General features: G+C 41.1%; 1 protein-coding gene across 1 annotated transcript in view; it reads right to left on the bottom strand.

Moving 5' to 3' along the window:
• Positions 1-24,975, bottom strand: part of CDK6 (cyclin dependent kinase 6) — a 224,284-nt gene that overhangs the window by 56,090 nt on the left and 143,219 nt on the right. The window contains exon 5 of the mRNA XM_082846786.1: positions 8,441-8,550. Within this exon, the coding sequence (XP_082702912.1) occupies positions 8,441-8,550 (110 nt within the window). The remainder of the gene's footprint in view (positions 1-8,440; positions 8,551-24,975) is intronic.

Genomic DNA, 24,975 nt, shown 5'->3' with positions numbered 1-24,975 from the left:
CAATAAAGGAGATCTGGAAATATATCCAGGGGGTTATCTTTGGGAAGTGGATTTTGGATGGGAGTGTAGGAAAGACAATTTCAGTTCTTATATTTCTGTGCCATTTGGCATTTCTGCTACCAGCGTACTTTTACTTTGTGGTTAAAAAAAAATTTTTTTTTTTAAATAAAGCTACCTGGTATCTACATCTCCTAAATTGCTCCTTCCCGCAACAATTCCTGTTTCTGAAAGTGGCTTGTGGAGTGAGAGATCGCTGAGACTGAGGCTCCCGGTGAAAGCACTTTTTTTTTTTTTTTTGCAGTAGGCGGGCCTCTCACTGTTGTGGCCTCTCCCGTTGCGGAGCACAGGCTCCGGACGCGCAGGCTCAGCGGCCATGGCTCACGGGCCCAGCCGCTCTGCGGCATGTGGGATCTTCCCGGACCAGGGCACGAACTCGTGTCCCCTGAATCGGCAGGCGGACTCTCAACCACTGCGCCACCAGGGAAGCCCAGGTGCAAGCATTTTTAAAGAGGACATGTTGGGGAAGATCTGCCAGTGCTGATAAACACTGTATTTGCAGGTTGGCACCCAAGCGTCACCGATTCAGGGACAAAGGCCAGGCAGCTGCATCAACATCGGCTCTATTGGTTTTATATCAAGGACCCCAACTTCTATAGCCTCCACCCAAACTAGAAAAGATGACATCGTAGGAGATAGAAGACTGAGAACAACGTAGGAGATAGAAGACTGAGAAATCGATGAGCCTAGGGTAGAAGGGTAGTGACTCATTCTCTTTCCCCTTCCCAAAAAACGGCGAGTTGTCTGTTTCTTCTTTATCTTTTCATATGATGGTTTAGACCTGTGGTGTCCAATATAGTTCACGTGCCTACTGAGCACCTGAAATGCAACTAGTCCGAATTGAGATGTGCTGTCAGCATAAAATACACACTGGAGTTTAAGAATTTAGTATTGAAAAAGAATACTTTTTTCAATATTTCATATTTTTATATTTATTCCATGTTGAAATAATAATATTTTGGAAATACTGTGTTAAAATATGCTATTAAAATTAATTTTACTTGCTTCTTTTTGCCTCTTTTAATGACTGCTAGAGAATTTAAAGTGACATGGTTCACATTCTGTTTTCTATTGGACAGATCTGGTTTAGACTTTCATAGACATTCCACATGGAATATCTATATATTTAAATGTGTAAAGAAAGGAACAGTAGGGTAGAGAGGGAGGCATGTACACACATGCACACCCCGCCCCCCGCCAACTGTTACACTGCAACCCTGTATAACTTCATGCCTGCCTAGCTTCCTAGGGTAGTTCATTACAGTTCACTGTTCCTGTCATAGGTCATACAGCTCTGCTGTATGTGGGATCCTGGGGCAAGTCACTTGGGAGGATTAAACTGAATAATGTATGTCAGATCCTCAGGACCATGACAAGGATGTGTAATAACCTCTGTCAGCAAGGGTTAGCTGTGCTTGACACGATAAGAGTTCCAGAAATGACCAAGCCACAGTTCTACCCCAAAGCACAGAATATTAGAGTTGGAGTGAAACTTGGACATTATCTACTCCCATGTTTTAAAATCCTTTTAAATCTCAGAAGCCCAGTATATGAAAAAGATGAAATCAAGTTGCTCTGAACAAAGCTGAGTGTGGGAACAAGAAGGGCTGGGCACTCCTGGACTATATAGAGGCAGGAATATGAGGTCTCTGTGAAGCAGTCTGAATGCCATGGATGTGGTGTCTTATCCCGGCCTCTCCACTTTACAGATAAAGACACTAAGCTCCAGAGGTCGAGGGCTTGCCTTCAGTCACAGAGCTGGCAGAGGCAGGGCTGGAACGGACTCAGGTATCTGGTTCCTCAGAAAGAACGTGCTCTGCATCCATAATGACTGCAGCTGTGTGGACAACGTGTGCGGGCAGACGGAATGTGGCTGAGAAAAGCACTGCTGGACAGGTGCACACAAAATATGGCGGGGGGAGTGGTGGGGCCAGAGCGGGGGCAGGTCTGTTCCCTGAAGAGACAGCTTCTAGGTTTAGCTTTGGAAGATGAGGGAGGGCAGGCGGGCACCCAGAATAAAAGAAGCGCAAGGGTTCTAAGGAGGAAAACCTTAAGGCAAGTTTTTGGAAAAGGGTGACGATAGAAAGATTAATTTATCGGAAGTCCACAAATAGTCAGGAAACAGGAAAACAGGTTGGCAGGCAGACTCTGGGTGCCAAATCGGAGTGGCAAAGGGCTGCGAAGCTGGAAGCCTGCAGAGCTGCCTTGACAGGGAAAGACCTGGCCTGATGGTGGCTTCTCAGTGTACTCCATGAAAACAAATTCATGATAAAGTAAGATACACATCAAGAATAAGAAAAAATCAGCATTGATTACATTAAAAGGGAGTACTCATTTGTTCTTACTTAGAACTACCCTGTGTGCATTATTCAAAAAGATCTTTTCCTTGGTACCATCTTGGGTATTTCCTCACTCAAGAAAACGCTTCTTTGGAGTTCTTCCCGTTTGGTTGGTTCTCTAAAGAAAAAAAGAGGTCCAAGAAAACATCCAAGAAAAGACAAGAAACCTGAAGGTCCGGTGAGTGCCCTGGTTTCCACACGTGTGTTCTGATCTAACCTAAGGTGATGGGTTTCCTCTCACAGACTAGGGCTTGCCTGCTGGTGCCTTGGTGTTCAGGGCATCTGGTCAAGGGCCTCATTTCCCTGATGTCACTAAGGAAAGCGCTCGAATATGGGGAACACCAACACAGTAACCAGTAGGACAGTTGGCAAGGCACTCAGTGACATTTTAAAGATATTTGCTCACAGACCACTGAGCCACAAAGGACAGTTTCCCTGTCAGTTTGTCAGCTACTGGGGGTTTAATTCATAGAAACCAATGACGGCAAGCCTAGAGAGGCCACCATCCAAGGGGGAGTATAACTATGAAGTCTTGTTTGTTTCCTTCGAACAGTGACCGTATGTTCTTCTTGGTGGCATTTGGCATTTCTTAGCTAGGGATCAGTAGAGCTGGCAACTCAAAACTTCTAAGAATTACTATCTGTTTACCACAATCTCCATATTCAAAGAATTAGTAGCATGTTTTATTTTTTAAATGTGCGTTTTCTTTTTATGACTTTGCCGTCACTTGGAAAACCCCATAACTTTCAAACCACACTGACAATAGTTCTGACCAGGACTACAAGGCAACAGACAGATACCTGGAGAGTTAACGTTTGTGAGTCTATTTTGCCATGAAGTTAAAAATCAGTTGGTATCATCCATCTGTCCATCCCTCCCTCCATCTCATCCTAATCTTCAAGCTGGGTAGTTGTCTACTGACCAAATTCATAGCAATGTTTTTTAGTATTAAAATATAACTCAAGGGCTTTCCTGGTGGCGCAGTGGTTAAGAATCCGCCTACCAATGCAGGGGACACAGGTTCGAGCCCTGGTCCGGGAAAATCCCACATGCCGTGGAGCAACTAAGCCTGTGCGCCACAACTACTGAGCCTGTGAGCCACAACTACTGAGCCTGCGTGCCACAAGTACTGAGCCTGCGTGCCACAAGTACTGAAGCCCGCGCGCCTAGAGCCCGTGCTCTGCCACAAGAGAAGCCATCGCAATGAGAAGCCTGCGCACTGCAACAAAGAGTAACCCCGCTCACCACAACCAGAGAAAGCCCGCACGCAGCAACAAAGACCCAACACAGCCAAAAATAAAATAAATAAATTTATATATATGTGTGTATATATATATATATATATATATATATAAAAGTCAATGTGGAGTAAAGATGGATCACCCATTGATGAAGAGTTAAAGGAGGAAGATGAAAGATCCAACAACTCTTATCTACTTTTGTAGAACGCTACTGAAGGTCAGTGTGGCAATTATTAAACCCAGAAAATAATGACAGATGGTATTTAAACTCTCTGGCTCTTTGTCAACCATCTGCCCTAAGATTCTTTTTCCTGAGTTCATATTTGCTAGGTATCACATTTTAGAATAAAAGGCATGCAGTTCTTTACAATATCACAGAAATTGGTCAGCCTTTCCACTATAGGAAAGGCTAGAAATCAAAGCTATTAGATGTGTGGTTTGCTTCTTGACCTCCCTAAAATATTGTTGCTGCTACGTTGTAATAATGCATGAGACATTCTAGAAAAAAATATGGTACCTAATAAAACCACAGCCAGGGTAGAAACATGGCAGAGTGGGAAAATCAAAGGTTAGAGAGTCAGGTAGACTTAGGTTCAAATTTGGCTCTGCCATTTAAGAGCTGTATGCCTATGGACAAGTTATTTATACTCCTTGTGGAAGGCTTTGGTTTATCATCTAGAAACAGGAAAACAGTCCTCAGAATGTGGGTTTAGTGAGATAATAGATGTGAAGTGCCCGGCCCTGGGTCTGTCACATGACAGACAACTGTTAACTCCCTTCGCTTCTTTTTTTCTCCCTAGATTAGGGAGGATGGTGAGCCTTGCTGATGCATACATGGTTATTCCTCAATGTTCTTATATAAATAACTAGGATACGACCTCTGGAGAAGGTTAATCCTGACTTCTAGTCTTCTATTGAGAAATCTCTTTCCTCTGTGGAGACAAGCTTCTCATTATACCCATTCATAGAAACCTACACTTCACAGCATTTACCCCAGCTCTGGTTAATTGACTAATTGCAAATGCAATGCCTCTCTTCTGCACTAGGGTGTAAATTATCCCTCTAGAAAAGGACCTTGCATATAGTAGCCACTCAGTAAAGTTATCTGTAGAATGAATGAAACATCTGTTTCCAACATGTGACACACACCTGGGTGATATGGGAGATGATTTCAGGGGCTGAACATGGACTAAATTGTTTAATTTTAAGGGTTATGTATGAATTTTAGTGTATGTTAGACAAATAACTGGTTAATCAATTCTGTGATTTTATATATTTTTGCTTAAGATGAGGCTAAATAAAAAGTTAATTAATTTAAGACAGTAAAGAAATTAAGTAAGTATAGTTATCATGAATATGGCAAAAACCATGAAGGTGTTAAAAAAGATGACACAATTTGGGAACACTGCCATAGCAACAAGGAGGAACTCTGAGTGGACACGTACCAGGACTCCCTGATTTAGGGTCAGCCTAAGGCAATGAGGGAGTCTGCTTCCAGAATCCACGGCTTGTGAGTTCTCAGCTGGACACTGCAACAGGTGGGTCAGCACTGAATCAGGAGTTAAGCTGGAAGCAGGTGAAGCCGGTGGCTGGACCCCTGAACTCAGCTGGCATAAGTGAGAAGGCTTCACATTCAGATATCTGGGTGTTATCATAGGAAATACCAAACGTGAACTGAGCAGGAACAAGGGTCAGATCCCATGGTTGTTTTCAAGGTCACATCCCAACCGGCAGGAACTACCTAAGAGACAGAGCACCCGCCCCAGGAAGGGTGGCAGGCCCAGATGGATCCATTGTCCTTCAGCCTTAAAGGCACACGCGCCTGGATTCTGATATTGCTTCCCGCTCCCGGCAATTATTTCTCAATTTACTATCTCCGTGCAAGGCTCCAAGAGAGGGGTACTTTCTTTTGTGCACATTTGAAGAGCCAATGGGTCTCTACCCAACATCTCACTTTCCCAGAAAAGTGAAGCAGACTTGCTGCTGTTGTCAAAGGAGCCTCTCTCTGAGCCTCCAATACTGAGTCTCTCTTCTGAGACCCAATGTTGGCCTGAAGAGATGGGTATTCCTGTCATCCTGGATCGGAACATAGAATGGACTTTACCCTAGAAAAAAAATGTTGTAAATAGAAAATAGGTTTTGATAAATAATGTCCTGTATATGTTCCAGGTTATACAGGATTCTCTGCAAGCTAGACTGGGACCAGATTACCAACTATACTACCACTTCCGTGGGAGAATGTTTTAATGCTATAAAATGAAAATTTGGGCTGCAATTGTTCCATAAGTGCTGACTACCTATACTTAAAAATAAAGTACATCCCTTACTAGAGAACATTTTAACACTACATATCTTAAATTTCATCTTTCTTTTAACATCTTCCAGAAGAAGATTGTTTTTATCGTCAATGATGGCTGGTCTTCAAGTTTTGTACTATTGAAAAATAACTGATCATTCTTCCCCCATAACAAAAGAAGGACCCAATCTTTACATTTGAGGACAATCCTAGATGCATCAAAGTAATTCCAATAAATACTTCTCTAATCAACTCTCAGCTGCACCAATTTATTCATGGGATGAACTGAAATGACTGTCCCAACTCCCACACTGCAATATTGACAGTAAATTATTCCTGGTTCTGACAATAAGCCTTTAACCCCAAATTTTCCACACTTGCCTGATGAAAAGAATTACATGATACACGTTTAAAAACAAGAATGCCAGGACTTACCTGGTGGCGCAGTGGTTAAAGAATCCGCCTGCCAACAGGGGACACGGGTTCAAGCCCTGGTCCAGGAATATCCCATATGCCGTGGAGCAATTAAGCCTGTGCACCACAACTACTGAGCCTCTGCTCTAGAGCCCTCGAGCCACAACTACTGAGCCCGCATGCCACAACTACTGAAGCCTACGTGCCTGGAGCTGTGCTACACAACAAGAGAGGCCACCGCAGTGAGAAGCCTGCGCACCACAACGAAGAGTAGCCCCTGCTCGCCGCAACTAGAGAGAACCCGTGTGCAGCAACGAAGACTCAATGCAGCCAAATAAATAAATAAATAAAATATTTTTTAAAATGTTAAAAAAACCAAAACAAACAAGAACGTCAGGCCTCAGTCCAATAATGAATCAGAATTTCAAGAGAGAGGTCTGGGAGTTGCACATTTAATGACTGACCATTCCTGCTGATTCTCTCATCCAAACTCAGTGGTTCTTACCCTGGAGGATGAATTAGGATCACCTGGAGGGCTTGTGAAAACAAAGGTTGCTGGGCCCCAGCCCAAGTGCTTCTGATCTAGTCGGTCTGGGGTGAGGCCCAAGAATTTGCACTTCCAAAAAAGGTCACCTTTTTGGATACTGCTGGTCCAAGAACCACACTTCCAAAACCACTTATTTAGCCTATTTGGCAAACATTGCAGCTGAATTCAATATTTTTTTTTTCTTCCCTCCTTGGTAGAAAAACACCACCAGAGTCACAAGACTTCCTCTGGAGTAATACCCCTCATACTTTTTAGCTGTTTGATGTTAGACAAATAAATTTACCACTGCATCTCAGTTATCTCTTATCGTGAGGAATAAAAAGGTAACACAAGGAAAAGAGGTTTGGTCCTGTAATTGGCACACAATAGGCCTGCATTAAACATCTGTGTACTTTGATCACCTTGCCATGATCCCCCTCTGTGAGCTACAGATGAATCTGCTGAGGTCTAGAACAGTTCCCCAAATTTGTTACATGCACAAAACTTCATTTGGTTAAAACAAACAAACAAAGAGACAGACAAGCAAGAAATGGCTGACCACCTCTTTTTCTTGTGAGCTAGCACGTAACTACGTTTTGAATATAACATGTCCAGTGGGAAAATATTCAACTTCCCAACTCACATTTTCCCATGGAAATAAAAATAGAAGACAAAGAGAGATCAGATTATGATTAGGCTCTCTGTTTAATTTTGACCAGGCTGAATTTAGTACCCAGGTCTGGATTATTTTCCTGGCAGATCTTTATTATATTGTTTGGCTATTTCTTATGACCTGAAAATCAAACAAATGAACCACAGACTTTCAGACTCAGAGGGGCCCTGGAGGTCATCTAGCCCACCCACCCATTCTAGGAATGCCACTGAAAACATCTACAGTGTGTAGTGGTCCAGTCTCTTCTTGGACACCCATCGAGAAAGCACTATTTTCATGAACCCTGATCTTCTCTTCAGATAACTCTAATCATTAGATTTCTTTTTTGCCTTTGAGCAAAAATCTTTATTTCTGTAATTTTAATATCTTTGGTTCTGCTCTCTATAGTGCCTGAATATGTCTAACCTCTCCTCTTCATGACAGCATTTAAAGTATTCTGAAATGGCGCAGACATCTTTCTTGCCTGTGCCTTTTCAGTCTAAACATTTTGTTTTTTCAACCCACCATCAAAATTTCCATATACTTAACAGCCCTGGTCCTCTTCTTGTGGAAAAGTCCACCTTGAGGATGTTTCCTCACACAAAAAAACCATAACGCGCTTCATGTTTGCCACATCCTCTCATCGCCAACAAAAACAAAATAAATTGTATGAACACTGGAGTGTTCCCTTCCAAACAGAGTTTCCAAGAGCCGGAAGCTACAACCACACCCAACTACATTGTAAGGACTGAGAAGGCAGTTTCAGGACATGCTTGGAAGTGGGAGCCGCAGGCAGGTGGAGCTGGATACCATGTTCCTACTTGAAACAGGGATGCTAGGCTGCCACTTAAATTATCCAAGACCCGAAACGTTTCTTTCCAAGGGAGACAGAGTGAAACAAAAGGTATTTCTTACTTTCTACGAAACATTTCTGCAAATATGCAACCAACACTCCAGAGGTCCACAGGGGTGGCGTAGCTGGACTGAAGCAAGACTTCTGGAGCTCTGTACCACAGCGTGACGACCTGCAACGGCAAACGGAGTGGAGAGTTACTGAGGGGGACGGTTGTTTGCTTGACTCCTCACCCTGGGTGGTTTAATGCCAAGACTCAGCTCGGAAAGAACTCCTCAAATCACATGGGGGACACAGACAGAAGCAATAAGTAACCAGGACTCATCACTGACAGGCCAGGAAATTACATCACCCCCACCACCTGGGTTCTCACCTCGGACTCTGGGTGTCTTATTAGTATGATAAAATAACTGAGTTTCAGAAAGCAAAAGCAAAGACTTAAACAAACCCTTACCTTAAAACAATTATTTCTTTCTTAAGGGGCTTTAAAAAACAATACATGGAAAACAGATGATGGCAACGATTGCAGCTCAATTCCCACGTCAGCAATTTGGAGAAATTGGAAGATTATTCCAGTGGCTGCTGGATGGTGACCCTGAAGTCTACAAAGCACCCGAACAAGTCAAAACTACTCTTATCGTGAGACTGTGGGGAATCAAAATAAAGCCCCCTTCAATGCCACTCTTTCCAGAAAACAAAACATGAAGAAGAACTTGAGAGAGAATGTATAACCCAATTGTTTATACCATGTGTAAAAAGTCATCCAGAGGAAGAGATTCCAATATGGGAAGAACCCCATTTAATACTGAGCACTGTATAATAATAGATAAAACAAACACAACCATATCATTAAGGCTCCACATTTATAAGAGTATATAGGGGTTCAAATGCCTCTTTTTTGTGGGGAGCAGAAATTCTATGTATGTCTGAAATGAAGGTATATAAAGGAATTCAATACATAAATCTATTACATAAGCATTTTATATTATTCAGATCCCTTTTATCATTACTTATTGTCTTACTTAATTGTACTTTCACTGATGTCTAAATTTCCTGAAATTCTGTTTATGTACTTTGATGCTATAGTACTTAGTGCCTAAAGACTGCAGTAGCAATTCTCAAAAAAAAATGGTTGCCATCAATTTCCTTCTTTCCTTATATGCACACTCCTCTCATCAAGGACTGGAGTTTAGTCCACTTTCCATTGAATCTGAGTTGGCCTTAGTGACTTGCTTGACCAACAGAATATGGTGGAAGTAACATCTGAGACTACCAAAGCTATAGGTCATAGGAAGTCTGGTTGCCTGGGCCTTTTTGAATGCTTGCTCTTGAGATGCTTCCTCTTGGAACCCAGCTGCTATGCAATGAGAAGCCCACAAAGATGTTCCAATTGACAGCCCCAGCTGAGCTCTCAGCTGAAAGGCCATGTGAGTTAGCCATTTTGGACATTCCATCCTGACTGGTCCCCCAGGTGACTGTGCCCCTGCCTATGTCACATGGAGCAGAAGAACTGCCCAGTTGAGTCCAGTCAACTCACAGGATTGTGAGTGATCATAAAGTACCTCCATATCCTTCCCGCACGAGACCACACTACTGGCTCTCAACCCTGACTATGCATCAGAATCATCCATGGGGCTTTTAGAAAAACACATGTGTCTGGGCCCTTATCTTGCCCCTAACTGAATTAGATCTCCATGGGTGGGTCCACTGAAATTCTTCTTCTTCTTCTTTTTTTTTTTGTTTAAACTTCTTTAGGTAACCCTAACCCTTGGCTAGGTTTGAGAACCACTCAATTATACAAACTTATCCTCCAGTTCCTGCCTCCATGCTTTTGTTGACACTGTTCTAGTTTGGGAAGCTCTACTTTCTCCTTCACAGGCTGAAATTCTGCTTACCCTGCAAAGCTCAGTTTTGACATCATCACCTCCCCGAACCAACTGCCACCTAAAAATCATACTTTGTAAAGTAGTTCATAATATGGGTCCTTCCAGAGGGCATGGACCCAATTTCATCCATCATTATGCCTGTAAATGCCCATCATAATACTGCGCACAGAACAACTGTGTTTTAACAAATACCAAATTGATGATTTTAAGGCAATCATTCCTAGAAGATAAGTGGGCAAAATTCAATTACCAGTCAACCCCCAAAAAGAAGATACTCACTACTTTTGTTAAGAAGAGTGTCCAATTCTGGGTGCTAGTTTTTAGTTAAATAATTTATTTCTGCTTTACCAATATTTCTAGCTGGTGGAACATTTCCCTATTTCTCTAATACACTGTATACCAAAGTGCAGGGGCAAACTGTCCATAAAGTTCCACTCCAGTGGTTTACAGACATACACAGATATTGTGAGATCACATACTTATCTTCTCACTTCAGTTCGAAATAAAGTCTAACATCATATGAGATGAAAAGTTTAATCCAAATACAGCATTATTTTAAGCTGTTCTAAAGAGTCTGTGATTTCTGATTGATTACCCTTTCTAAAACACTTTAGGGGGCTTCCCTGGTGGTGCAGTGGTTGAGAGTCCGCCTGCTGATGCAGGGGACACGGGTTCGTGCCCCGGTCCGGGAAGACCCCACATGCTGCGGAGCGCCTGGGCCCGTGAGCCGTGGCCGCTGAGCCTGCGCGTCCGGAGCCTGTGCTCCACAATGGGAGAGGCCACAACAGTGAGAGGCCCGCGTACTGCAAAAAACAAAACAAACAAACAAACAAACAAACACTTTAGGTAGCACTATCTTCATTTTCAGTACTTTAATCAGTGATACTTATTATGATCATCAAATAGATGTTTAGACAACAAAAATAATAAGAAAAATATTGATATATTAAAGAAGTTTCCTTCTATTCCTTTTAAAATTTAGTGACCACTCAAAATGGGTAACAGATTTTTATCAAATGCTTTTTTTTTTTGCGGTACGCGGGCCTCTCACTGTTGTGGCCTCTCCCGCTGAGGAGCACAGGCTCCGACGCGCAGGCCCAGCGGCCATGGCCCACGGGCCCAGCTGCTCTGCGGCATACGGGATCCTCCCGGACCGGGGCACGAACCCATGTCCCCTGCATCGGCAGGCAGACTCTCAACCACTGCGCCACCAGGGAAGCCCCTCAAATGCTTTTTAAAATGTCTATTAATAATGACCATTTGATCACTCTTTTATTCTATTAATGATATATTAATTACATTAATAGATTTCCCAATATTGTACCACCCTTCCCTTCTTGGAATAAATCATTCCTAATCATGGTTTATTATTCTTTTACTAGATCTTTGGATTCTATTTGTTAATGTTTATTTTAGGACATAAACTTATACTGATGAATGAGACTGATCTATAGTTTTTTTGTGTGTAATTTTTCAGGTTTGTATTAAGGATATGCAGACTTTCCATCCTTTTCTATATTCTGAAATATTATAAATGACATAATAATCAGTCCTTTGAAAGGACTCATAAAACCATCTGGATCTGGATCTTTTCTAGCATTATGTCTTTAACAATCTCGTGAATTTCTTATTGGTAGTCTGTTCAGGTTTCAACTACTTTTTGAGTCAATTCTGGTAATAATAAGGAATTTCCCAATGAAACTCTTTAATCTAGATTTTAAAATGTATTGGCTTAAATTTGTACACAGTATTTCTTGTAATTATTTTAATCTCATCTATTTTCTTGGTTTTCTGAGAAAGAAAAAATATTTCTCTTTATATCAATCAGGTTTGTCAGGAGTTTAGCTATATTATTTATTTAAAAGAAACTGACTTCAAGATTTATTTCTATTTTGGGAGGATTGTTTTATTTAATAATTTGTTGACGTCTACTTTTATCTTTTTAAATCCCTCCCTCTTAGTTTCTTTGTTTTTTTAAATTTATTTCTGAGTTGAAACTTGGGTAATTTATTATTTTAGTTTTGGTTAATGATAGAACATTTAGTTATATATTATTAAATAAACCGTCCTCATTTTTGTTCAGCTTTAAATAATATGTAATTTACCTTTAATTTTCTCTTTAATCCAAGAATAAACTAATTTGAAGAATTATTTAGAAAAGAGTTTTAAAATTTCCATATGATCAGATTATTTATGGTTAACTGTTAGCTGCTGTATTTCTAGTCTTATTTCATCATAGCCAGAGAACGTAACCTGTAGAATTTTTCTTTTTTTTAAAGAAGATTTATTTATTATTTATTTTATTTTTGGCTGCGTTGAGTCTTAGTTGCGGCATGAGGGATCTTCATTGAGGCATGCGGGCTCTTCGTTGTGGTGCACGGGCTTCTCTCTAGTCGTGGTGTGTGGTTTTCTCTAGAAAAACCTTCATTGAGGCATGCGGGCTCTTCGTTGTGGTGCACGGGCTTCTCTCTAGTCATGGCGTGCAGGCTCCAGGGCGAGTGGGCTCTGTAGTTTGCAGCACGCAGGCTCTCTAGCTGAGGCGCGTGAGCTCAGTAGTTGTGGTGCTCGGGCTTAGTTGCCTAGCAGCATGTGGGATCTTAGTTCCCTGACCAGGGATCGAACCCAGCGTCCCCTGCGTTGCAAGGTGGATTCTTTACCACTGGACCAACAGGGAAGTCCCTAGAATTTCTTTTCTTTATGACTATGCACATAACTGGTTTTTGTTCTGTAGGGTGTAAGGAGAATACTCTTTTTTAAGAGTAAAGTTCTTTATTAAACAGAGTTTGTCTCATACAAATCCTTACTTATATTTTTCTATACTTTATTTGTCAAACTTTGAAAGAGAATTGAGTTTGTGTTTTCCTTCCCCCAGAATCTCCTTGTACTTCTAAGGGTTTCTGCCTTATACACATTGGCCTTATGTTTTAGAAAATAAAATTTATTACAAAAAATATTATTCAGATAATAAAAATTTAGATGATGGTAGATATAAGATACAAAGTAAATACACAAATGCTAGTAAATCAGTTACAAAACATAATGGAAAAAAGGATCCCATTCATATAGTAACAAAAAAAATGTGAAACACTGAGGAATTAAAAAACAGCAAGATCTATATAAATAAAATGATATACTATTATTGAAGAACATAAAATAAAATCTAAATAAATGGTGAGACAGACCATAACTAAGATGGGAAAAAGCCATATCATAAAGATAATCATTATTCCTGTATTAACACAAAAATTTAAGACAATCCAGTGATTTGGGGGAGTAAGTTAACTTTGACAATCAGGTGCCTCTGGCAGAGTGACACTTAAGAAGAGCCAAAAATAGTTTGAGAAATAAGGATGAAGGGGATTTGTCCTCTGTCACCAAAATATAATCTAAGATACGGCAAATAAAATAGTAGGTGCTAACAGATTAAAAAAAAAAAAAATAGGGGGCTTCCCTGGTGGCGCAGTGGTTGCGAGTCCGCCTGCCGATGCAGGGGACATGGGTTCGTGCCCCGGTTCGGGAGGATCCCACATGCCATGGAGCGGCTGGGCCCGTGAGCCATGGCCGCTGGGCCTGCGCGTCTGGAGCCTGTGCTCCGCAACGGGAGAGGCCGCAGCAGTGAGAGGCCTGCATACCACAAAAAAAAAAAAAAAAAAAAAAAAAAAAGAATAAAGTCCAGCGAGATAATGAGATACGGATTTACAAGGTGATATTTACAAGATATTTATAAGATATTCTTATAGGTGGTCTCTCTTTCATCTTAGAGAGAAAATGCACTAGAATATGTGAAAGCAAGACAACTGGCCACCCATTTGGAAGAAAATAAGTTTGATCTCTAGTTTACACCATGTATAAGAAGAAACTGTATAGATGCAAGATCTAAATGTAAGGAGAGCTAGAAAAATGTATTCGAAGAAAACATAAGAGGACCTTGGGATGTGGAGGCCTTTTTCAGCATCACGGGAAATCTAGAAGCTTGAGATGAAAAGATTTATAGATCCAGCTATTTAAAACTGAAATCCTGGACTTCCCTGGTGGCACAGTGGTTAAGAATCCACCTGCCAATGCAGGGGACACGGGTTCGAGCCCTGGTCTGGGAAGATCCCACATGTTGCGGAGCAACCAAGCTGGTGCACCACAACTACTAAGCCTGCGCTCTAGAGCCCGCGAGTCACAACTAGTGAAGTCTGCATGCCTAGAGCCCGAGCTCCGCAACAAGAGAAGCCACCACAATGAGAAGCCCGCGCACCCCCGCTCGCTGCAACTAGAGAAAGCCTGCGGGCAGCAACGAAGACCCAACACAGCCAAAAATAAATAAGTAAATAAATATATTTAAAAAAACAAAAACAAAAAACAAACCAAACAACCCAGAAATTTTCTTCACCAAACACTGTAAATACAGTAAAGGAAAGGATAAATGACAACCTGGGAGAAAACATCTAAAACAAATTACATCAATAAAACAGTACAACAGAAAAATGGATAAAAAAATATGAAAAGACAATTCAAAAGAAGAAAAAACTATCAAAGATACTCAATCTCATAAAAAGAAAGGTAGAAAAGAAAGGAAGGAGAGAAGGAAAGAAAGGAAGGAAGGAAGAAAGGAAGAAAGCCATCACAATAAGAGGGTATCATTTTTGCCTGATTGACAGAAAGGACAGAATGACACTATTCAGGGTTGGTCATGGTATGGGAACCTGTAAGTTTTATTTATTTATAATTTTTATTTTACATTGGAGTATAGTTCATTCACAATGCCGTGTTAGTTTCAAGTGTACAGCAAAGTGATTCAGTTATACATATACATGTATCTACTCTTTTTCAAATTCTTTTCCCATTTAGGTTATTACAGAATATTTAGCGGTGTTCCCTGTGCTATACAGTAGGTCTCTGTTGGTTATCTATTTTATTTTTTTTAACTTTTAAAACATTTATTTATTTATTTTTCATCTGCGTTGGGTCTTCGTTGCTGCATGCAGGCTTTCTCTAGTTGCAGCTCGAACCCGTGTCCCCTGCATTGGCGGGCAGATTCTTAACCACTGCGCCACCAGGGAAGCCCCTGGTTACCTATTTTAAACACAGCAGTGTGTACACGTCAATCCCAAGCTCCCAATCTATCCCTTCCCCCCAGTAACCATAAATTCATGGGAACCCTGTATGTTTTAAATTGTAAATTGGCACAATCTTTTTAGAGGACAGTCTGGTGGTATCTATGAAATTAACAGTCCCCATGTCTCTGAAGCAGAGTTCCATTCATGGGAATTTATCCTATAGAAATATTCAGACTAGTATACAAAGAGGTATTCACAAGAATGTTTACTCCACAGTAATTCCCAATAGGGGAATATTATTCAGCCATCAAAAAAGATGAGCTAGTTCTCATCCTGCTCATTGCTGCTCACATAAAAAGATGTCCATGATTCACTGTTAAGTGAATAGAGAAGTTTTGGAGCAGTACAAAATATTTTCCAATTTTTATTAACAGATTACGTGTCGGTGTAAATATAATAATCATTTATGCATACAAAAATGTCTGCCAGGATTCTATACATAGACAGCAAGCTTTAAGTGGACAGTTGTCGTGGAAACACGGCAGTGTGGGAGGTGGCAAGGGGAAAGGAAAGGAGGGGCTGGACGACAATTTCAGAGGCACAAGATCAGTCAGCTGCTGTCGGTAAGCACATTTTATAGCTGAGAAAACAATTTCAGAGAGGTTGGGTAATTTAGCCAGGGTCATGGAGCTGACACGTTGGAAGAGCTGGGATTCTCCCTGGGACTGATTTCAACCTTGTGCTCCTTCCTCAACATCCAACCTGGCACCTTTCATTCAGTATTCCAAACATCCACAAATCAACAAGCAAACATACAGGTTGTAATTAAAGAACCAACAGAAAAAGAATTTAAATTTACTTTGAAATATTTTAACGTGAACTTTTAAAAGAGATTACAAATCTCAAAAATGCAACTATCCTTTGGGGTTAAATGATTTCCTTAAAAAAAAGGTTTAAGAAAAAGGTTTCTATAACTTCAAAACTTACTTCTGAACCACAACAGTGCTCTGTATGGTGTGACATGTATTCATCAAATTCCCATTTGATAACTTCAATGAAAGTTAAGATTTAAAAATCTCTTTGGTATCCCTAAGAGTTTTGCTTGGTTTATGTGTAAATCATTGTAACAAGGTGAGAGGAATTAGATTCATTTATTAGGTTTATGTTTATACTCTATTTGAACTATCAGCGTTTGTCTAAAGAGAAATCTTTTTTTGGTTTAACCCTTGTAGAATTCAATGTGCTTCAATTCCAAAGTAAGTATGAATTATACATTTCTAGTTAATTCTCCAAGAAAATAACCTCAACACTGCCTAGAGCCTACATTTAAAATAACAAATTACTGCCTCTTGCAGTATACATAAATCTAATAGTTGTTCCCTATGTATATAATATTATCTCATGTATCAACAGCTTCCCCAGTTTTAACTTGCTAATTTATGTGGCTGGTCCATTCTCTAACCCAGAGTCCCTCAATCCTTACTTTAAGTCACTGTAATTTAAAATATCTCAAATAATGACAATTTCTGTAATTTCCAAGTTTTTGAGAACAAATTTCCCGCACAGTAAAATATAAATTGTTTCCTTAGGAACTATTATAGTTCTGTACCTCTAAAAACTTCTGATGGAAGACTGCCTAACTTAAAACCAGTTAAGTCACAGGTAAGAAGATTTATTAGTTTTTAATTGCAGGTTTTATAAGAATAGGCAAAACTGATAAAAATGTTTCAGGGTTTTAGTGCATGAAGTAATATGGAACATTTTCAACAATGTAATCAATTAACTTCTACTTACATGTTCTCTAAGTTTAATAATTCTACATATCCTTAAACACAAAATGTAACTGTCAAAAGATGTTGAAGGAAACAATGAATACAATGTATAAAGATCAACACTTAGAAATCTATGACAAAGGTGGCTTCTAATGGTAACAATGCAGTTGTCTACTAAGCAAAGTTAACAATAGGAGCTATGGACAGAGTTTGGTGGTTGGAGCCAGCTGGAACCAAAGCAAATACTATGTTTATTACAATCATTACATGTATTAACAGCCTCTAGAGGTGCTGAATGGATTTGGCAACAGGAGGGGGAGCGGAAGATGGGGGAGTTCAAGGATATTTACACAAGTGGACATATCTGTTTAAACTGCTTTGATCTCTATTCACATTTTTTTTGAAACAGTTCAATAACAGTATAAGATAAAGTAGAGCCAAGGCCAACTCTGACTCAAAATACATGTCAGAGTAAAGCATTCTTACTTAATATTAGATTTTACAGTCTTTTATTCATGTACCCTTTCACCAAGATCCTGAAAACCTTAGTAGATGTTATCTGAGTCATCCTTATTCTATGGCTACATGCTTAAAGAGCAGAAAAGCATGGTATGCACATTGTGCTGGTTATCTTTCTTTTGCCTCTCTGGATGGGCCCAGTGCTCACAGGTGGATCTGTATCTACCATTTGCCCCCAGCTTCCTACTGGGTTTGGCCAATGGGAAGCCTAGGCAGGAGTCTGGAGAGAAGGAGAAGAGTGAGGCTGAGTCTTTAACACCTTGATTTCCTCCCAGCAAGGTTGTCCAGAGCTGGCAGTGCTGCCATCACAAAGTCAATGTCCATCCCGGGCAGCCCACTCTACCCAACTCCAGTAGCTGCACCCTATCTTCGCTTCAAGCCTGGGAATGGTAACAGTCTGATGCAACTAAGACTCAAGTTAGTACCATTTGCTGGGCTTCCCCTGAATCCACTTCTTTGTAAATCGTGTCTCTGTAAACAAACCTTCCCTGAAGTGTCTTATTTTGAGTGTGCCATCTATTTCCTGTTGGGACCCTGACTAACACATCCAGTTTGCAGATGAAGAAACGAGTGTGGGTGGCGACTTTTTCTCAGCTTTCACATCTGTCAAAGAGGACATTTAGACTGGATAATCTATAAGGTGATTTCTGTTAGCATTCTAAGAGGCCCTAAATGATGTGGCAATGGGAGTGAAGATTTTAAAAATGCATATACTGTACAGAACCAAGACATCCTTGCCTGACCTTTGGTTTAGTGACTACTTATGGGGGGGACCAGTGTGGTGGTTCTTCTTCTGGGGCTGACTTCAACAAGTCTCAAATGTAAACTTCTGTAATGATTTCTGAGAAATATGGAATAACTCAGGATTTTTATATTGTCAAAGTGAAGGCTTTCTAAGCTGTTCTCTAAGCTGTTTATTTGCTTCACACCAGTATAAAACTCTCTAGTATGTTCCTTCCCTCCAGAAGACTTCTATGCTTTTGCAAAGTGAAAATCAAAACTGGTGGTGGTAATGGGCTTCCCTGGTGGCGCAGTGGTTAAGAATCTGCCTGCCAATGCAGGGTACACAGGTTCGAGCCCCGGTCTGGGAATATCCCACATGCCGCGGAGCAACTAAGCCCGCGAGCCACAACTACTGAGCCCGCAACTACTGAAGCCCACGCGCCTAGAGCCCGTGCTCCACAGCAAGAGAAGCCACCACAATGAGAAGCCCACACAATGCAACAAAGAGTAGCCCCTGCTCGCTGCAACTAGAGAAAGCCCATGTGCAGCAACGAAGACCCAATGCAGCCAAAAATAAATTAAGAAAAAAAAATTTGTGGTAATTTCACTGACTTTTCCTAAAGGGTCTCAAAATTCAATTCTTTAAAATCAGACATTTAAATTAAGATATCACAAACAATCAGAATTTTAATTCTTCCCAGCACAGTCTTGTCATTATAAGCCAGTTAAATGGGAACTATTAAAAGAGTTAAATACCAATAAAAGTTAACACACAAAGTACTTGGCAACAAATAATAATGGAGTCACCTCAACTGGATGCATTTTCTGACCTAAAGGCCAGAAAAAGATGTTTTGATACATGACAAAAAATGGCCGAAGTCTACACAAAAATGAGATTCTCAGCACTGAGCCAATCACGATCATGGCCTCTGCTGTGCATCTACTACCAGCAGGAAGGCTGTCTGTCTTTCCAGAACCTCAGCTGTGCAGACTGTCCTGGGGCCACTGGCTCCCACTTAGATGTGCTGATTTCCAGCTACCTGGCCACTGCTTCTGTGGTTCTCTCTGTGGGACATTCTCTATTTGAGTGTCTGCTGTTCTGAATTCTCACATCACTTCCTCCAGGAAGCCTTTCCTGATCTCTCAGCTAGAAGTGATCGCTCGCCCCTGAACTTCTGCTGTACTTCTATAGCTCTTGACCCTTTCTATTTTCCATTACAGTCATTCAATTCACCAGCCACAGTATATATATAGTGTCATGCATGGAGGGTGCTCACCAATTATCTGATGATTGGATACATGAATGAACCACAGGGAACTAACTCCTGGGGGCAGTGCTGATGGTGGACAGAGGCAGTCCTCTAGTCTGGAGAATATGAGGACTACAATGTCTAGTAATAATTGAGGACCTTTCAGTAATCATGAATTTTTAAAAAAGGAACTGGATCTGTGGAGGGAGGTGAGGCTGAACCTGATTTGATCAGAGGATGCATAAGAAGACTCAAAGAGCAATGGCAGAGGGAAAATAAGCTGAGATAGAGACGAAGGGAATCTCTGGGGAAGAGGTACTCAGCAGACAGAGGGCTGCATCCTGTGTCCAAGGGGGCATGATAATGACCCACTGAAGGATGAATGAAGGTGGAGTTCAAGGATCCAGGCTCTGACCTTTCATGGTATCAGTGGCACTTACCATCTCTTTCTGAGCCTTACACCTCTCTCTCATTTTGTTAATGTCTAAGCAGATCTACCTAAAAAAGGTGTTACTCTAGACATCAAGCCTTTAAAGGTCCAAATGAACTTCAGTTCATCATGTGAGTGCCCACTCTATGAGAGGTACCCTGTTAGTCCTGGATGGGTGGTCACAAACTAGAAAAGCAGCAAGTCAAATCAGCTGGCTGAAGGAGAACCTGGGGTGGGTGTGTTGGGTCTGTGTAGTGATATAAGTGCAGAATGCAGGGGTCCTGTCCTAGTGACTTTCCAGTAACTCCTTGGCGGTCTCTTCCCCAATCAGTCCCTTAAATAATTGTTTCTCTAAGGCTATATCCTCAGGCCGCTGCTTTTCTTACGTGATGCACAATTCCTGGGGAGCATCGTTTGTGGATAACCCTCAAGTCCATACTCTGTAGAGTATCTGACACACATATCCAACCGTCTCCTGGATATCACCACTCTGTACTCCCATAGGTCCTTCAATTCCAAAATGCACGCTTTGTCTTTCCTCTGAAACATGCTTCTCCTCTTAGATACCCTCTCTCTGACAGCAAAATCACCACCTACCCAGGTTCCCACTCACCCCTGCTATCAGGGAAATCACCAGATCCTGACAGTTCCACCATGAGCCTGTCCTCTCCTGCAGGCCCAACAGCTTCCTCTGGGGTCTCTTCCTACTAGTCTGCCTCCTTCTACTCTGTCCTCTCTACTATATCTGCAGCTGTGCTCACTCCATACCTGCTTAAAATCCTTTAACCATCCTTGAGAGCTTTCAGGGTCAAGTTCAAGTGCAGCTGACCCACGGCACCCTCATGATCTGGCTCCCACCCTCTCTCTGGCTTTATTGCCTGTTCCTCCTTCACGGGAAAGCTTCCTCAACCCGCTCAGAGGCTTTATGGTTGTACAAACATGCATGCTGTGTCATGCCTCGTGGCCTTCTCATACACTGAGACCTTTCTCTGGAATGTCCTCTCATCACCCCATTCTTAATTCTTGTGAATCTTGCCCTGCCTAGTCCTCCCAATTACATGGAAACATAGCGCTTATCACACTGTATCCCATTCACTGTGTACTTACTGCCTACTAGACCTAAAATCAGCCCTTTGAGAGTAGAGACTGTTTCTAAGCAGACTTTTCATCCCCAGCACCTGGCAAAGCATTGCGTCTGCTCCAAAACTGTATGCATAGCCAGAAGACAGCAGAATGGAGGGTTACAGATTTAGGAGGGATAACCTAGGGCAGGATGCAGGGGTTTCTAGTATAGTAGAAATTTACAGACCAATGGTCATGCCCCCATACCCACACAAGGCATCCTGAGAGTCCACCAACATTATCTTTAATCAACAGATGACTTTTTAATAAAGTGTGAGGACAATTTTATTTTCAAAAAGTGAAGCTTTAAAATGCTTGAAGGGCCCATGTTTTCCTTCAGGCCATATTGTTTAAATTTCATCCTGAACTTGTGAAACTTAAAATAGTTACCACTTGCTAAATGTCTATTATGTTTCAAGTAACAAACTCTCTTTTTAGAAGTACAGTATGGTGTAGTTTTGATTTTGACACTGAACAATCACACACTTGATCTCTCTCTGCCTTCACCATAGAAACCAAGCAAATATTTGTAGACATTCCTTCAACCTTCACAGATAAATAGAAATGAAAATTATTCTGAACACAGGATATGGCAGGCTGTAGAGCTCATTGTTTCCTTTTAAAAGTTGTTTTTTTAACTCTTAAGAAAATCTATATGCTTTGGGAGGCCACATCATCACTCAAGACTTGGAAGAGAATTTACAAATTGACTTTTTATGATGAAAACAGCTGAATGTCTCTAAAGTCCATGCCTTCTTCCTCCTTGGTTACTATGTTCATCCTTACACAGGCTGCATGTAAACTATTAAATGAACACTTGCAACTTATTTGGTTAGTACAAGTGATGAGGGAAATGGAAGCAGAGTTCTAGAACCGAAGTGCAGGCTCAAACATTCTTCAACATATTAAAATCTGTGGGCACTACTTTCCTTAAATGGGAAGGATTTGGAGTTCCTCAGCTGGAAGGAGCTACCAAGGTACAGTTCATTCTGCAATACCCACTCTCCCCAAAGTTTCTACTTAACACATCTACATCTAGAAGGTACACAGAGATACATGCTAACTAATCAATCTGGGTGACCAGAAATGAAGATAAGGTCTACAGAGGATTCTGGAGCTCCCACTATATTTTGTGCTTTAGCTATTAAAGGTAAGAACTAAAGAAAATATGCTCCTGAAGATTAGGATGTTTCATGCTGTTTGTTTAGCAAGATTAAAACTGCAAACAAAATAGGAGAAGGCCACAACGGAGAGGACTTAGACTGCAACATTAGGAATTCTGGTTGGAAAGAAGGAAGCATTTTCTGACAAGAAGAACTGTTAAATGTCACATGGATTATTGGGGGGTTTTGTGTTATTTTGTGATCTCTTATCTAAAAATTTTTCACTTTTATCCCATCTAGAGGTTAAAGAGGTGGGCTAGAGAAGGAGGGAAAGAAAACATCTGTAAGGCACAGAAGATGTAAAGTACTGTGCTGGATGGACTTCATCTGTCCCCTTATAGCATCTTCAGTTTAGTGGTATAAAGTGAGTATCAGTGACTCTATTTTTTTTTTAACATCTTTATTGGAATATAATTGCTTTACAATGGTGTGTTAGTTTCTGCTTTATAACAAAGTGAATCATCTATACGTATACATATATCCTCATATCCCCTCCCTCTTGCGTCTCCCTCCCACCCTCCCTATCCCACCCCTCTAGGTGGTCACAAAGCATGGAGCTGATCTCCCTGTGCAATGCAGCTGCTTCCCACTAGCTATCTATTTTACATTTGGTAGTGTATATATGTCCATGCCACTCTCTCAATTCATCCTAGCTTCCCCTTTCCCCTCCCCGTGTCCCCAGGTCCATTCTCTACGTCTGTGTCTTTTTTCCTGCAGTGACTCTATTTTTAAAGATAAGGAAGCTGAGACTCCAGAAGTTAAGCAACTTGTTCAAGACCCAATCAGCTAGTAAATGGTAGAACCAAGATTTGAAACAGGGTTTATCTGATTCAGATTGACTCTCCTCACTGTGGAGACTGAATAACTGGCTCTTTTTTTATTTTTTTGGTCTTATGTCTAATTACAATTTTAAATGTCTGTATTTCTAAAACAGTCATTTCCAGGAATTCCCTGGTGGTGCAGTGGTTAGGACTTGGCGCCTTCACTGCTGTGGGCTGGGGTTCGATCCCTGATCAGGGAACTAAGATCCTGTAAGCCACGCTGAGCGCCAAAGACAAAAAACAACCCCCCCCCCCAAAAAAAAAGAAACAATCATTTCCATAGCAATGTAAGTTAAACAGAAGAACTGACAGGTACAAAAGAAATGTTTTTTCCAGGATAATAATACCCCAAAGGATTTCACCAAGATGTCACTGGTTGAGGACTCAGGGTCACGGGTGGCGGGCCGGGAAGGCCTCCCTACCCGCAGTGCTCTGTGTGATCACTGGAGGCATGCTTCATGCTGCCTCCCCAGAACATTCCTTCTCTGGGGCCACGGCAAAGACCTTCCTCCCAAACTTGTTCTTCCTTTGTATTCCCTATCTCTGCAAGTGAAATCCCCCTCTAACCAGTTCCCCAAGCTAGACTCTTCCTCAGACTCACCCCTCATCCATTTATGCAGACACATGTAAAGAGGGTGCCTTCTTAACTTGATAAAAGAGCAAAATGCACAGAGGACTAGAGCTGTGGAAACAGGAGAATGGAAAATACACAGTTTGGACCACCTGGATACTATCACCCACCATTTTATAATATCGAACTCAAGTAAAAAAAAAAAAAAAATTCACATCACTGGGCATAAGATATTTTCAAGTTTGAAGACCCAGTGTAATTGTATGGATGTGATGACATCATTCTAGATTTTATGATGTGATTTCGAAATTACTAAAAAAGAGATGAGTCTGATAGGTAACATGTGTCCTAGCCCTTTATTTTCTCTTTCTTTCTTTAAAAAACACTTTTCTATGCTTGCAGAATTTTTAATATCTTTGCATCTTCTCTGCGAGGAGAAGGATCATCGAAAGGGAGTATAGTTCTGTTATTTAAATACGTATAAAGTACAGAATTCATTTGCCCTTGATGAGCTGAGATGCTTCTCTTAAAACTGTCTCAGTTTCTAGGAAGAACCACACTAATACCAAGGACTCTACAGAGTATTTCTAGGTACATCCGCTATCAGGAGAGATACATGTGTGAACATAAAAACCAGCAGAAGGCTTCTCACCTAGGTTCAGGAGCTCATGCTGTACGTGTGTTCTGGGCAGTGTGGTAGCTGCATATGCAAACACTACTTGAAAGGAAAAGTAACTCTCTGGTTTGGGTATAATGGCGTTTACCTCAGAGCTAATTCGAAGAAAGACTGCTTTTCCATTTACAAGCATTTCAAAGAATGTTGCTGCTTTCTAGAAATCTGTCGCAGGTAGCTTCTTTTATCCTTGAAACTGCTAGGGCTTTGAAAAATGGTCTAAGAAGTGATTACAATGATATCTAAGGAAACGTGAAGATTACATAAAATATTTTAATTATTCTTCAGTAATTGAAAAGCAGCCTTAAATCACCGTTGTAGATGCTTTATATATCAAGGACCCTGATACATGGCAAAAACAGAAGCAGGGCCTAGTGGTGCCTTCTGTGAAGCCTTCCAGAACATTCTAAGAGAGAGAGGCTCCTTGCTCTGTACTTCCAAAGCACACTTCTCTTATAGCCCCTGCTGATGTGTGATGTGACCATAAGAATCTGCTTCCACCTCCATCACCCCGACAAGGCTCAGTGGCAGCACTGGGCCTTAATTATCTTTGGATCTCCAAAGCCTGGTACAGTGTCTCCCACACACCAGGCATTCAACCTATGACCAAGAGGTTCTT

This window comes from Leucopleurus acutus, assembly GCF_964270905.1.
Source record: "Leucopleurus acutus genome assembly, chromosome: 9".
NCBI classification, from domain to species: Eukaryota; Metazoa; Chordata; class Mammalia; order Artiodactyla; family Delphinidae; genus Leucopleurus; species Leucopleurus acutus.
This window is presented reverse-complemented; position numbering and strand designations above follow the sequence as displayed.